The sequence below is a fragment of the Bactrocera dorsalis genome, chromosome 2, assembly GCF_023373825.1.
Source record: "Bactrocera dorsalis isolate Fly_Bdor chromosome 2, ASM2337382v1, whole genome shotgun sequence".
In the NCBI taxonomy this organism is placed as follows: domain Eukaryota; kingdom Metazoa; phylum Arthropoda; class Insecta; order Diptera; family Tephritidae; genus Bactrocera; species Bactrocera dorsalis.
Window position 1 is genome coordinate 16930054 of NC_064304.1, and position 15893 is coordinate 16945946.

Genomic DNA, 15893 nt, shown 5'->3' on the forward strand with positions numbered 1-15893 from the left:
CAATGGATTTTTGTCGTTAAAAAGTCAATCTTTTTATACTTTTTAAGATGTTTTTTCTTACTCAAACTACATTTTAGATGGTAAAAATTTTTGCTTATAAAAAAAAGTAATGTTTTTTAAGGTTTTAAGACATTACAAGTAATCATACAAATTTATTAGCCTGGCCAGTGCCAAGGAGGTGTGATGCTATTATTTTGAGGTAGGCAAACATCGCTAAGGCAATATCAGCTGACTAAAACCTTGTGCGTCCTGTTGCAAATCTGTGACGCGTAGCATTGCGCAGGAGCAGGACAAATGTCAAATGAAAAATCGATAAAGCTTTTTTCCTCACATCAAGCAGTGTATATGCTAAAGGACTTATTTCACTTGTTGGTAAATAATCAATCAAATTTAATTAGATAACTAAAATCGAAGCACCCATAAAAAAAATTGAGAGTTCCATTTCGGAGCGTTACAGCTTACAGCTCATTTGGAAAACCAAACGCCTTGCTTATATCAACCAACTAATGGCAGCAGCATGAATCCAGTGCCAAATCGCGAATATATCGAGGTGTGCGCTGCCGCCATACATCACCATCAGCAGCATCCTTACCCTCAGCATCAGCATCAACATCATCAGCACCATCAGCAACATCAAGCAGTCGCACTCAATACTTTATTAAGCAACGCACCGCCACCACCACCACCGCCCGTACAACTCCCACACCCGCACGAATTGAAGGCGCCACCACACGAACATCAGCCACATTGCAAGCAACAGTGTTTTGTTTTCACAGAAATCGCGGATATTGAGCTACCGCCTGAGATCACAAAGCTTGGCGGTGAGAAGCTAAAGAATGGCGCAATCGCCGCTGCCGCCTACAAAATGAGCGCGTGCAGCGATAGTGGCAGTGAGCCAAGTCGCTCTTCGCGCAATCGTCGCCTGATAGTGGTGCTCGGCATAATGTTGGTGTGCATAGCAATGGCTGGCGGCATACCATTGGCTCTACAGTTGCGTTCTTCCTCACTGCTAGAGGCGCGTTTGGCTTTCATACGTCGTTTGTTGACCGAATCACCACTTATTGAGGGCTCCTCCTGGCAGCCGCCAACGCGTGATGTTGTGAATCGCTCCAGCGGCGGCCTGTTGAATGAGGTGCGTCGCAATCATGTCGGTGCGGTGTTCTGGCCAATCTCAGTGCCTTGCGGTGCACAGTATTTGGATGCAGTGCAGCTGGCGTTGGAGGGTATCGATGAGGCGCGACGCATCACCGCCAATACGGATGCATTGCATATCGTGCTATCCGCCGACGAAATGGAACAAACGCATATACGTGGTGAGGTAGCTGTTATGTTGGGTCTCGGTGGCGGCCATACATTGGGCGCTAGTCTGGCGGTGCTGCGTTCGATGTATCTGTTAGGTGCGCGCTTTGTATCGATCACTAGTTTGGAATGCACTACACCGTGGGCCGCCGCTTGCATACGCAGCCACGATTATCTATTTGAAGAAAATGCCACGCACTCGATTAACGAGTTCGGGAAGGTGAGTAGTCGCTTAGATGGTCAAGATTCTAACTAGTTTTATACATAATCCTTGCAGACAGTGCTTTACGAGATGAACCGTTTGGGAATGCTTATTGAGATTTCGCAGCTTTCCGAGGCAGCCATGGTAACTGCTTTGCATACCGCCAAAGCGCCCGTTTTACTTTTGAACGCTGTACCGATTTCGCTCTGCAACAGCTCCAGCGTTGCATCCATACCCGATCGCGTTTTGAGGTAAGCTCCATTTCTTCTTCTTTTACTTCCATTATAAACGTATGATTATACTTCTTCTTGTTAGCTTGCTCTCGGACAATGGCGGCGTTATAATGCTGAACTTGGAACGTTGCGATGAGCGTCGCTTCTCGGTGCGTGAAGCTATCAATGCCATCAATTATGTACGCAAAGTGGCAGGTGTGGATCACATTGGACTTGGTGGCGCGCCCAAAAGCTATGCTTTTCTACTTGCTGAACTGGCACGCGATCGCGTTTGGGGTAATGCAGCCATAAAGAAATTAATTGGTGGTAATGTGGTGCGTATTTTGCGTGAAGTGGAGACGCTGAAGAATCGTTTGCCCCTATATGAGGACTGGATACCGCGCGAATTGGTAGAGAGCACATCTTATTGCCGCTATCCCGAGACATAAACTGCAGCGACTTGTGAAATGGAAAGAGAGAAAGATAATACAAAATATTTCGTTGGAGTTTTTTGTTGGTGTATGCACAAATACAGTTAATCCCACCCACCCAAACCCCACTACGTTTACCTATGACATAAATGCATGCATATTCGAATAGGGATACATACCGGTATATATATACCAGAAAACCACAAACATATAATACTATAGATAGCCTGATAGCTACTAGATATTCTCAATATAACTAGTTACATTAAGACTAGTTACTAATTACATATGTGTTATATGTATATTGGATATGTTTTCTGCTCTTCTGTTGTGTACTTTTCAAAACTCAGAGAAAATATCGTTTTGAAATGTAAGAAGAATGTATTAACTATTATTAATTAATTCATATAAATCAATAAAAACCGAAGTAACAACTTAATTGATTGATAATAAAAGTTAAAAAAAGAAATGAATAGAATTTATTTTTGGTGTTGGAAAAAGTTTTATGGATTTTAAAGCAGTTCTTGAAAGTCAAGCTTTTAGTGTAATGTTATTCTCACTTAAATTCCAATCGTCGAGTATGCTTTCGTCCGATCATATTGTATAAAGAAGTATTTGAATAGCTTGGCAGGCAATCCAGCGACCTTGCCGTTTTTCCTCAGACATGTAGGTAATTACTATTCGAACTTCTTCATGGTCGGGCCATGAAATGTCTGCCATTCCGCAGGCTGAAGAAGTGTTCCCTCCATAGTTTTAGTATACTCTGGACATTAGTTAGTAGATCACCTCTGGGAGTTCTACAAGATGTAATGGGGTCTCGTTCATAGCTGAGGTAAGCTCAGCCGCTCCAGGGTCAGCCTTGGGACCCATGAACCCTTAGCAAATAAAAGATTTGATTTTAATAAACGAATTGTCCACGCCCCCCCTTTCAGTGGACAGCCAGACCAGCGTGATGAAAACGAGCAGGATTGATGAGCCGGCGTTGACGCTTAGTGAAGCTGGCACGGTGATGAAAACGAACGGGATTGATGAGCCGGCGTTGACGCTTATTGAAGCTGGCACGGTGATGAAAACGAACGGAATTGATGAGCCGGCGTTGACGCTTAGTGAAGCTGGCACGGTGATGAAAACGAACGGAATTGATGAGCCAGCGTTAACGCTTAGTGAAGCTGGCACGATGATGAAAACGAACGGGATTGATGAGCCAGCGTTAACGCTTAGTGAAGCTGGCACGACGCTTAGTGAAGCTGGCACGGTGATGAAAACGAACGGGATTGATGAGCCGGCGTTGACGCTTATTGAAGCTGGCACGGTGATGAAAACGAACGGAATTGATGAGCCGGCGTTGACGCTTAGTGAAGCTGGCACGGTGATGAAAACGAACGGGATTGATGAGCCGGCGTTGACGCTTATTGAAGCTGGCACGGTGATGAAAACGAACGGAATTGATGAGCCGGCGTTGACTTCCCTACGGGGGAGAAGTGATTAAAAATTGTCCAATGGCAGGAGCACTACTGCACGCGTTGACTTCTCACTTTCAACTCATTTTTGCAACCCTCCTCATTATCGCGTTGGCGTTTTCCTAACGGCGCTTAACGGTGTAGGCAGCGGTACTTATGCCAAGCATTTTTGACGCGGCTACGGCAGTGCCATCGCGAGCATTGGCATCACCCAGCGGTGATGCCTTTTCTGCGCGAGGCCTGCGTTTTCCCCCAACTACCGGGCAGGGCCATCGCGAGCACTGGCATCACCCAGCGGTGATGCCTTTTCTGCGCGAGGCCTGCGCTTTCTTCCCTAACTACTGGGCAGGGCCATCGCGAGCACTGGCATCACCCAGCGGTGATGCCTTTTCTGCGCGAGGCCTGCGCTTTCCCCCTTCTATTGTATAGGGCAGTCATCGCGAGCACTGGCATGATGCCTTTTCTACGCGATGTTCTACCCTACTACTACTACTACCTACTGTTATGTGACTTACCGCTGCCTACTGCTGTTCCCGGTGACCGTCCGATTCGGCGAACTGGAGCAAATGAGCGCACTCAGTGCGAAGTGCTTGCTTATATAGCAAGCACAGCGCAGCTTTCGTCGCGGTAGCGAGGTGAGTATGCGTATGGTGCATTAGGACGTATGGTGGAAAGCTCTAGCGGGGTTCAGCATCGTTGTGTGCGTATGGTGCGGGTACATGGTGTACTGTGGGGCGAAGTTGACGTAACTTATTGGAAGGTGGCAAAAGCCACGTTACAGTCCCCCCCTCACTTCGGACAATGATCCTTCGCTGGCGGCAGGTGGGAGGAGATCTCCCACGATGGTTCGGCTGGAGGCTGGCTGGCTGTCTTAGTTGGCGTGAGCCGTGAACGGGGAGCGGGTGTGAAATCTTTATTTAATAGTAGTTTCTTAGCCTATAGTACCAAGGCGTCTTATAAACTAGTATTACAAATTTTTAAATTAACCTATTGTACAAGGTGTCTTATAAACTAGTATTACCAATTTTTAAATTAATTTTAATATCTTTCTTGTCATTTTGATTATCTGGAAAGAGATGAGCAAACGGACGCTTCGATTAGCGTTGGCAACGTCTATTGTTGCATTACATTAGTGCTAAGTGGCTCGGAGCTAGAGTATTCAGTTGGCAGCTGCTTTAAATCTTGCAGATGCACATGCTCGACTGTATTGGTCGACTTGAATTTTCTGACGATATATGGGCCAGAATATTTCGGAGCAAGCTTCTGTGCAAATCTGTTTACTGCGGAAGAGAGCGGATGAGCTCTTTTGAGTACTTTCTCGCCGATGAGTGGCTTCCATGGTCGTCTGCGCAAATCGTAGTATTTCTTCTGGCGTTTTGCTGCAATAAACAAGTTGCGAGAAATTCCTTGCCAAAGCTCGGTGAGTGTCGGCACGATGGTGGCTTCTTCGTCAGGCACATTCCTATCTTTACGGATTTGTTTCGGTGCAGCCGGTGTGTACCCGAAGTTTATCTCAGCTGCTGATGTTTTTGTCGAGTCGTGTGGTGATGTATCTATTGCGGAAGCTATTTCGGCTAGTTGGTGGTCCCAGGTTTGATGATCGGCCTTTGCTCGTCGTGCAATCATGGCTTTCACGATTCTGTTTGTGTGCTCGGTTGGATTGATTACTTCCTGCATCACTGGGTTGCGTGGAGAATATCTCTGCTTTAGTGGACGGTCGTGTTTAAGACGAATTATGTGTTCGGTGGCTGTGCTGGGGCCGGTGATCGTCGAGAATACTGCTGCGTTTTCAGTGAGGAGAGTATTCAATTGGTGATTCTCCTGTTCCGTAAGATGTTGCCTTTCGGTTAGCGTAGCAAGGTGATCGGTAGGTGCCTGTGTGCTTAGGCGTGTTGCGGTTAGGGGCTGACCATCGATGGTGATAGTCAGGTCTCGCTTCCTTAAGAAATCCATGCCTAAGATGACATGTTCCGAAAGCGTCGGTAGAGCTGATACAAGTAGGTGCGTAGACGTGTTTCCCAGCTCTATAGTAACAGGATACATTTTCGTGCTAGGTATATACGTCTGGTTAGCTAGCTGAATGCGACTGGTCTGGCGTCTGGCTTTAATTTGGTGTTTATCTAGATGACGTTGAAGTTCTTTGCCGATATATGTGAGCGTGGCTCCGGTGTCCACCAGAGCTTCTATCTGCATGCCTGCGACAGTAATGGGCAAATAATAACGGCCATCTGGTTTCCCTTCTGGGTACGGAATCGTTGCTTTGAGTGCTGTTGTACTGGGTTTGAACGGAAAAGCTCGCACTGTCGTATGTGTAGGACAATTGCAGTCCCGCGACATGATTCCGTCGCGTCCACAGCGAGAGCAAAATATTCGCTGCTGGTTGCGACATTGGTGTCTTCGGTGTCCCGGCTGCTTACATCGCCAACAAACGTTCTCGCTGCAATACTTATTGCTTACCGCCGTCAAACAGTGATTGGTGTTTCTCGCTTGCCTGGTCTCCTCGCCTTTCAACAATTCGAATTCTTCCGTTAATTCGAGTAGTTCGTCCACGCTGTTGAAATCGCTCCGACGGACATATAAGCGATATTCCACCCTTAGACCGTCATATATACGCTCGGTGTGATCTTCATCGCGTAGTTTCGGGTGCTGGCGGATGAGCGTTTGGATGGCCAGCACATAATCCTTTGCTTTCTCTCTGGGTAATTGCTTGCGCTGATGGATGGTTTCCTCCAGATATGCGAGGTGACGTTTCGGTAAAAAGAACCGTTGAGCCTCGTAACGAAAGTCGTCCCACGTGTTGATGACATTGCGTTTTATACGAAACCATTGCAGCGCTTTGTCCTGCAAAATTTCCGGCATAGTAGCAAGAAGCTGGTTGTTTGCTATTGAGTAGCATTCTGCTAGCTCTTCGCATCGCTCCAGAAAGTCGTGTAAATTTTCGCGACCGCTGTAGCGTATGTTCCATCGCCGCACGGAGTTTATAACCTCCAAATCCGGCACTCTCGCAGCTGAGGTTATGTCGCCACGTGTTGCTGCCGCTTTGCTGGGGATTCTCACTGTGGTGGTTGGAACGAGTATGGTGGCGTTATCTTCCTCCTTCATTTCCCTCTCCAAAGCTTTTACCAGATCCTCCGTGGATTTATTGTGGCGCTTTGCCCGGATGCAGGCGCTCAGCTCGCTACGGAGATCTGCTACGGTGCGCCCTTCGACAGCGATGTGGTGTCGTCTGCATTCAGTGATTAATCGCTCCTTCTTCAGCCAGTAAATCCAACTGGTCGTGTCTGTCTCAAGCGTTAGAGCCTTGTTCGCTGGAGTACTGCGATGCTTACGATTGTGTGGGGGGCGCGGCGAACCTGATTCATGAGCGTTGGTGACCGTTTCATGTTTTTCACTGTCACTCACAAAATCAAGTCCCTGCTCGGGCGCCATTTGTAATGGGGTCTCGTTCATAGCTGAGGTAAGCTCAGCCGCTCCAGGGTCAGCCTTGGGACCCATGAACCCTTAGCAAATAAAAGATTTGATTTTAATAAACGAATTGTCCACGCCCCCCTTTCAGTGGACAGCCAGACCAGCGTGATGAAAACGAACAGGATTGATGAGCCGGCGTTGACGCTTAGTGAAGCTGGCACGGTGATGAAAACGAACGGGATTGATGAGCCGGCGTTGACGCTTATTGAAGCTGGCACGGTGATGAAAACGAACGGAATTGATGAGCCGGCGTTGACGCTTAGTGAAGCTGGCACGGTGATGAAAACGAACGGGATTGATGAGCCAGCGTTAACGCTTAGTGAAGCTGGCACGGTGATGAAAACGAACGGGATTGATGAGCCAGCGTTAACGCTTAGTGAAGCTGGCACGGTGATGAAAACGAACGGGATTGATGAGCCGGCGTTGACGCTTATTGAAGCTGGCACGGTGATGAAAACGAACGGAATTGATGAGCCGGCGTTGACGCTTAGTGAAGCTGGCACGGTGATGAAAACGAACGGGATTGATGAGCCGGCGTTGACGCTTATTGAAGCTGGCACGGTGATGAAAACGAACGGGATCGATGAGCCAGCGTTGACTTCCCTACGGGGGAGAAGTGATTAAAAATTGTCCAATGGCAGGAGCACTTACTGCACGCGTTGACTTCTCGCTTACAACTCAACTTTGCCACCCTCCTCATTATCGCGTTGGCGTTTTCCTAACGGCGCTTAACGGTGTAGGCAGCGGTACTTATGCCAAGCATTTTCGACGCGGCTACGGCAGTGCCATCGCGAGCACTGGCATCACCCAGCGGTGATGCCTTTTCTGCGCGAGGCCTGCGTTTTCCCCCAACTACCGGGCAGGGCCATCGCGAGCACTGGCATCACCCAGCGGTGATGCCTTTTCTGCGCGAGGCCTGCGCTTTCTTCCCTAACTACTGGGCAGGGCCATCGCGAGCACTGGCATCACCCAGCGGTGATGCCTTTTCTGCGCGAGGCCTGCGCTTTCCCCCTTCTATTGTATAGGGCAGTCATCGCGAGCACTGGCATGATGCCTTTTCTACGCGATGTTCTACCCTACTACTACTACTACCTACTGTTATGTGACTTACCGCTGCCTACTGCTGTTCCCGGTGACCGTCCGATTCGGCGAACTGGAGCAAATGAGCGCACTCAGTGCGAAGTGCTTGCTTATATAGCAAGCACAGCGCAGCTTTCGTCGCGGTAGCGAGGTGAGTATGCGTATGGTGCATTAGGACGTATGGTGGAAAGCTCTAGCGGGGTTCAGCATCGTTGTGTGCGTATGGTGCGGGTACATGGTGTACTGTGGGGCGAAGTTGACGTAACTTATTGGAAGGTGGCAAAAGCCACGTTACAAAGAGTATGCTTCAGTCTAGAAACCTTGTGTTAGTCGTCGCTTCTTTTCGTAGAATTTTCCATCACCTTTGTCGGGCAGCTTGTCATGTTCTTCGTACTCATTACGGTTTCTCTCTTTTTTGTCTACAAATGCCTCTCGCTTCCATCTTCAACTCTTGGTATCTATTCCATTCCGCATTTGCTGTGGTCGATCGTAACGTGCGACTTAGGCAGTCTGTTTTGTCTCCACTGCGACACAGCACTCCTCATCGTACCAGCTGTTCTTTTGCATTTTCCGAAAACCAATAGCTTTTTGCAGCTGTACGTAAGGAGCTTGAAATACCGTCCCACAGTTCCATTATACCGAGTTCTTGACGAGTGCTCTTAGAAAGCAGGAGTGCAAGTCGAGTAGTAGTTGTGATTGCAGCTTCTCGACGTCGAACCTTTCTTGTGTTTGATGACGTGCGTTTTTTGCTTTATAGAGCCGGGTGCGAATCTTGGTTGCAACAAGATAGTAGTATGAATCGATGTTAGAACTTTGGAGCGTACGCACGTCTAAAACACTGCAGACGTGTCTTCCTTATATCACAACATGATTTTTGTTGTTGTTCTAGTGAAATAATTATGCCGAGTTGACAGTCCTTGGTCGGATAAAAATCCGAGTCCATTCCGGCACGTAGACCCGACTGTCGTGGGAACGATCACAAAATAATCAATCTGGTTGCTGGCTTTTCGATCCAGAGACATCCCGGTAGTTTGGTGAATTTTCCAACGCTGGAATCTAGTATTATAGATAATCATATTTCGGGCCTCGGTGAAGTCGATCAGCCACAACACGTTTGGTGATGTTTCCTCATTTCACTTTTTACCATAGAAATTTTCGAAACCGGATATTGTGTCTACTCTCCTGAATAGGTTGTCTACCACAGAAGTCACAGACTCCCCACATTCCACCCGTCTGCGGTTGTATTTAGTCCATCCCTACTTGTGTTCAATGTGCATATTTGCGGTCTGATTACCAATTCGTCACACGCCGCTTGCCGCCACTCTTTTTCGATTTCTACTGCCAGACAAATGTTCACATACCAGTATGTGTGTGTTTGATTTGTCACCACCCCAGCAATTACGGCTGCGCCTTCGCCATTTTCTGGGCACTTTGATCTGCCAGCCACTTTGTTGACTTGCCACATTTGCTACATTTCACACACCCCAAATTCTTTGTCTAAACAAACGCTTTACTGCTCCTTATGCTGCTGTGATCTCCACTGCTTGCCTGTGTCTGTGTTTGTCCAACACTTTGCTGCTTTTGATATTTTATATATTTTTTCTTGATTCGCTGTCATTTTGCTACCTCGCTGGTGCTTCCGGTTTGTTTTCGTGTGGGGTTCGCCTATCTACGAATGTCATCTTGTGCTTTTTTGTTTTCTTTATTACTCGCTGTGAGGTTCTTATGTGCCAAATTGCGCAATAAATAATATAAAAATAGCGAAAGCGCAGCTCGCATAGCGAAATCATGACAGTCATTGCATTTAGCTGCTATTGCCTTTGCGGCGGCGACACAGCGAGCAGAAGGAAGAAGCAGTGGGCGCACAAAGTGAAGAACGCGACTTTTACTTTTGCTCGACGTTTTTGCTTTGCCATTTTCCACTTCTTTACTTTACGCGCATTCCATATGATTTACCAAGAAATGCAGCGCGGCGTCTACAAAAGACTACCAACGCATAGGTGTGTGTATGTGTGTGTGTGTGTTGAGTGTGCGCTTACATATGTGCATTCCAATTGCATGGTCGTCTTGACTATAAAATTATGCTAATGAAATCGCATATCTGATGACGACCAGCTTATATGTGTGCGCACACACAAGCCACAAAACTCGTTTGTTGTTGTTTGCTGTGTTGTTTTTTGCGCTGCTGACGTCTGCGAGGCGTTACTGTGGAAATCTAATAAAAACCCAGCAGTTATGCGTCCTTGAGTGGCTGCGGTCTGCAAGTGGCAGCAATATTTACACACACACAAACACACTCATACCGACACACACGCGAAACAACAACAACTAGAGATACGGCGCGTGGTATTTGTTGTTGCCCATGTGTTTGTTGGTGTTTGCATGTGCTGTGGCGCTGTTGGCAAATGCCATTAGCTATGCCGCGATTTATTTACACTCGACGGGCACACCAGCAAGCAAGCCAAGCCAAGCTGGATTTGAAAACCAACAGCAGCGCAAATTATCTTCAAGTGCTGCGTATGTATGATGGCGTAGAGCAGGTGAAGTGTGCGGGCGTACGTGGCGTATGAGTAACATTTTTCTGCGGCCACTGCAGTTGACAGGCACACCAAGTACCCTACGCACACACACAACCAAACATATGCGTTTTCATAGCTATGCCGGAAATTTAATTACATATGTATGAAGGCATAAAGTGTTTGCGGTTGTGTAGAGAAACAAAAAAAAAACTAAAATAAATAAATGAAAATAACCTCAACAAATAGTTAAGTGAGTAACTTCCGGGTTCGTGAGCTTTAGAAATAAATTATACCTAACTTTAAGTAAATATTTATTTGACAGTTTCAGAAACTATAACTGAGGACTTTTATTACTTCGCCAGATTTTCATACTCAAAACACTTCGCGTTGAAATGAGTCTCATATATACAAGTCGCCAATCACAAGTGATTGAGAAAACGTATTGCATGTTCAAAATGATCTATCAGAAGCAACATGCAAAAAATGGTTTCAATGATTAAGAGATAATGATTTTGAAGTGAGAAATAAAGCAAAAATAAAGCAATTTGAACCTTGCATTCATCGAAAAAATATTAGAATGGAACAGAAGACATGGCAAAGCAATTTTCGACAACAATGCACCTGACCACAAAGCAAAATCGGTTCAGGATGTTGGCAAAAATGTATAAAAAGCAATTGTCAGTACATTGATTACATTTCTTAAACTTCTAGGTGAAATGACATATTTTAGAACCCTCTCGACCGATTTCAACCAAATTCGGTGTATCACATTTTTCTCACATTCTTATGTAATAGTGCGAAAATTGGACTGCAACCACGCCAACTTCCCATATAACACAATTTCCATTTAATTCTTTCATCTACCAGTGTACAAATCAAGAAGTAATTAATATAACGAACTTTCGGCCAGTATTTGAATTATCTTAATAAAAGATACACATTACAAGATTACAGAGCGTGTTTTACTAATATCAGCATATCCTTGTGCTTAAAATAAATAAAATTAGGCGAAAACTTGGCCTAGCCCCCATATAACTAATGTCAAGATCTTCGTACAACAGGCTGATTTTACCCCATATGATTGGTGATTGTATTAAGGTACTTTAATGAAACCCAGGGATGTTTTTAGTATGTGTCATCCTCTGGTTGACGTTTTGCCCGTTAAGGTATTTCATTGGCTTTGATTCTAGCAAGTTGCAAGAAGATGAAACGTCCGGCTACATCCGAACTTATCCCTTCCTTAATTCCTACTAAGTTTGTTACGAAGTTTGTAACACCCAGAAGGAAGGGACGGAGACTCTATGAAGTATATATAAATGATCAGTATGTCGAGCTGAGTCGATTTAGCCATGTCCGTCTGTCTGTCTGTATATATACAAACTAGTCCCTCAGTTTTTAAGATATCGTTTTGAAATTTTGCAAACGTCATTTTCTCTTCAAGAAGCTGCTCATTTGTCGGAACTGCCGATATCGGACCACTATAACATATAGCTGCCATACAAACTGAACGATCGGAATCAAGTTCTTGTATGGAAAACTTTCACATTTGACCAGATATATTCACGAAATTTGGTATAGATTATTTTTTAAGGCAACAATGTAATCTCCGAAGAAATTGTTCCGATCGGATTACTATAGCATATAGCTGCCATACAAACTGAACGATCGGAATCAAGTTCTTGTATGGAAAACTTTCACATTTGACGAGATAAATTCACGAAATTTGGTACAGATTATTTTTTGAGGCAACAATGTAATCTCCGAAGAAATTGTTCCGATCGGATTACTATAGCATATAGCTGTCATACAAACTGAACGATCGGAATAAAGTTCTTGTATAAAAAACTTTCACATTTGACGAGATATATTCGCGAAATTTGGTATAGATTTTTTTTTAAGTCAACAATGTAATCTCCGAAGAAATTGTTCAGATCGGATTGCTATAGCATATAGCTTTCATACAAACTGAACACATAGTTACTAACAGAAATGCACCTGTGAAGGGTATTTAGCTTCGGTGCAACCGGAGTTAACGTTTTTTTCTTGTTTTAGTTTTATTTGAGCGTTAGTGTTATTTGTATCAGATTTAAGATTCTGCCTTTATGGTAAGAAAGGTCTTTATATTTACCTTTACCTTTATCTTTATCTTTAGCTTTATCTTTATCGTTATCTTTATCTTTATCTTTATCTTTATCTTTATCTTTATCTTTATCTTTATCTTTATCTTTATCTTTATCTTTATCTTTATCTTTATCTTTATCTTTATCTTTATCTTTATCTTTATCTTTATCTTTATCTTTATCTTTATCTTTATCTTTATCTTTATCTTTATCTTTATCTTTATCTTTATCTTTATCTTTATCTTTATCTTTATCTTTATCTTTATCTTTATCTTTATCTTTATCTTTATCTTTATCTTTATCTTTATCTTTATCTTTATCTTTATCTTTATCTTTATCTTTATCTTTATCTGTGCCATCCTCATCGTCATTGGAAGCCTACACCAAATCCAATAATTAAGTGAAGCCCAGTCCATATCTGCTCGGACTTTCAAGTTGATGATCGAACTATTTCTCTCGAGCTGAGCCGATTTATTCAGGTCCGTCTGTCTGTCCTTATAAACGCGAATTAGTCACTCAGTTTTTGAGATAACCCTATCGGACAACTATAGAAGAGAGCTAACAAACAAACTAAGCGATGATAATCAATCATTTCGTCATTTATAACGGGTGATTTTTTTGAGGTTAGGATTTTCATGCATTAGTATTTGACAGATCACGTGGGATTTCAGACATGGTGTCAAAGAGAAAGATGCTCAGTATGCTTTGACATTTCATCATGAATAGACTTACTAACGAGCAACGCTTGCAAATCATTGAATTTTATTACCAAAATCAGTGTTTGGTTCGAAATGTGTTTCGCGTGTGTTTTTGTTCAGCGATGAGGCTCATTTCTGGTTGAATGGCTACGTAAATAAGCAAAATTGCCGCATTTGGGGTGAAGAGCAACCAGAAGCCGTTCAAGAACTGCCCATGCATCCCAAAAATGCACTGTTTGGTGTGGTTTGTACGCTGGTGGAATCATTGGACCGTATTTTTTCAAAGATGCTGTTGGACGCAACGTTACGGTGAATGGCGATCGCTATCGTTCGATGCTAACAAACTTTTTGTTGCCAAAAATGGAAGAACTGAACTTGGTTGACATGTGGTTTCAACAAGATGGCGCTACATGCCACACAGCTCGCGATTCTATGGCCATTTTGAGGGAAAACTTCGGACAACAATTCATCTCAAGAAATGGACCCGTAAGTTGGCCACCAAGATCATGCGATTTAACGCCTTTAGACTATTTTTTGTGGGGCTACGTCAGGTCTAAAGTCTACAGAAATAAGCCAGCAACTATTCCAGCTTTGGAAGACAACATTTCCGAAGAAATTCGGGCTATTCCGGCCGAAATGCTCGAAAAAGTTGCCCAAAATTGGACTTTCCGAATGGACCACCTAAGACGCAGCCGCGGTCAACATTTAAATGAAATTATCTTCAAAAAGTAAATGTCATGAACCAATCTAACGTTTCAAATAAAGAACCGATGAGATTTTGCAAATTTTATGCGTTTTTTTTTAAAAAAAGTTATCAAGCTCTTAAAAAATCACCCTTTATATGCTCCGACGTTTTCTTCTGGTTGTTACAAACTTGATGCCAAACTTAATATACCCTGCTCAGGGTGACAAATAAGAAAAAAAAGGAAGAAGGAAAAATTCCTTATTTATGTTAATGTTTAAATATTTGAATAAAGAAAATACGGAGTCACTAGAATTGTTAATTAAGGGTACATTTTAAACATAAATACAAACATACATATATACATCAAGGACGTCCATAGGCTTGTCACTCACCAACACACCAGCGAAATGCTAATGTCAAGGTTGAAAAGTCGCATAAACTAGAAAACATTGAACTTTGACTAAAACTAAGCTAAGCGCGCCTTACACCTAACGGAAGTTCGGTACAAACATACACAGACACACTTCAGCAGTTGTTGCTGTTTTCACTTTTGTTGTTCAACATATTGCCGCTGCTGTTGCCTTTGTTGAAGTGATCCCCTGGGAGGCCAATAAATAAATTCACAAAAAGTTTGTAGCGCAGACACAACAACAACAATAGTACAATGAAAGCAAACAACAAGTAGAACGGAGTGCAACTTGAGCGATTGCTTTGCTATTGAAAAGAAATATTGCGCAATAACAACTATTTGCCTACTTGTGGCACAATGACTAAGGCTCGGCGGGCTCTACGGACACTATGGGCTCTGGGAGCGGCAAACAATTTAAGTTATAAATTCGCTCATTCGCCTTAATTGGCATAAATTATCGAAGTTTTGCTGGCAACGAGCTGAAATAGCAGCTCGAACGGCCAATATACGATTGGTTTCGATTGTCAGACGGACGTGCAAGAAAAGCGGACACACACACACACACAAGCGAACTTATGATGTGGCGCTGCCATTGTGTTGAGTGGAAACTTGCAATCAACACTGAGTCTCGAATCACAAACACGACGGGGTTCAAACTTTATCAATAAAATATCCAACAGTCTGCACACAAGCACATATACATACATTTAAATATATATGCTCACATATACATGGATATGTGACTTCACTTGCAATTCAGCGTGCGAGGCTGTATGTGATATATACGTATACATATACACATATGGAAGAGTGTTAGCTCATATGAGTGTAGCTGTGTATGTACTATATGTGTTATGGTCTGCGAAAATTTATTTCCGACCGTGCGACACTTATACGGCGAGTGTTTGGTATTTCCGTTTCCGGCATTTGACTTTGGCCATAAGGACAATAATAATAACAACCATAACACCTTTACGGTTAGTTAAATGGATCAGCAGCGGCGACAGAGACAACAATGCCTCTGTATTTGTGGGTGACTTCGAAGGCTTTGTGTGGCAAGTGGGCGGCGAATGCATGCGATATGCTCTTGAATTAATCAACAATTTATTGTATCAATGCAGCGGCATAATAAATGTTTGCACGAACACATGTACGAACATGACATGGCACAGCAGAAGTCAGACAGCAGAGCATCACGTGCGCACTATATATCTACTTGCAACATAAGTCAATAAGATTACGCACAGTTGAGGGAAATATATGTTAGAGATTATATATATATGAGCTGCCATAATGCATGGCTGCTTCAA

The 15893-nt window shown here is 43.9% G+C and overlaps 1 protein-coding gene across 1 annotated transcript; it reads left to right on the forward strand.

Annotated features, from left to right (window-relative positions):
* The first annotated feature begins 143 nt into the window (after positions 1-143).
* LOC105222799 (dipeptidase 2) lies at positions 144-2271 on the forward strand. The gene is made up of 3 exons (XM_029548906.2): positions 144-1519; positions 1577-1752; positions 1817-2271. The coding sequence occupies exons 1-3, from the start codon at positions 518-520 to the stop codon at positions 2160-2162; spliced, it is 1524 nt and encodes a 507-aa protein (XP_029404766.2). The 5' UTR covers positions 144-517; the 3' UTR covers positions 2163-2271.
* The last annotated feature ends 13622 nt before the right edge of the window (positions 2272-15893 follow it).

Excerpts from the sequence above, each read along its gene's own strand:
- LOC105222799 (XM_029548906.2), top strand. The coding sequence starts at position 518 with ATGAATCCAGTGCCAAATCGCGAATATATCGAGGTGTGCGCTGCCGCC. Across the intron at positions 1,520-1,576 it reads CGATTAACGAGTTCGGGAAG|ACAGTGCTTTACGAGATGAA; the intron begins GTGAGTAGTCGC and ends TAATCCTTGCAG. Across the intron at positions 1,753-1,816 it reads ATACCCGATCGCGTTTTGAG|CTTGCTCTCGGACAATGGCG; the intron begins GTAAGCTCCATT and ends TCTTCTTGTTAG.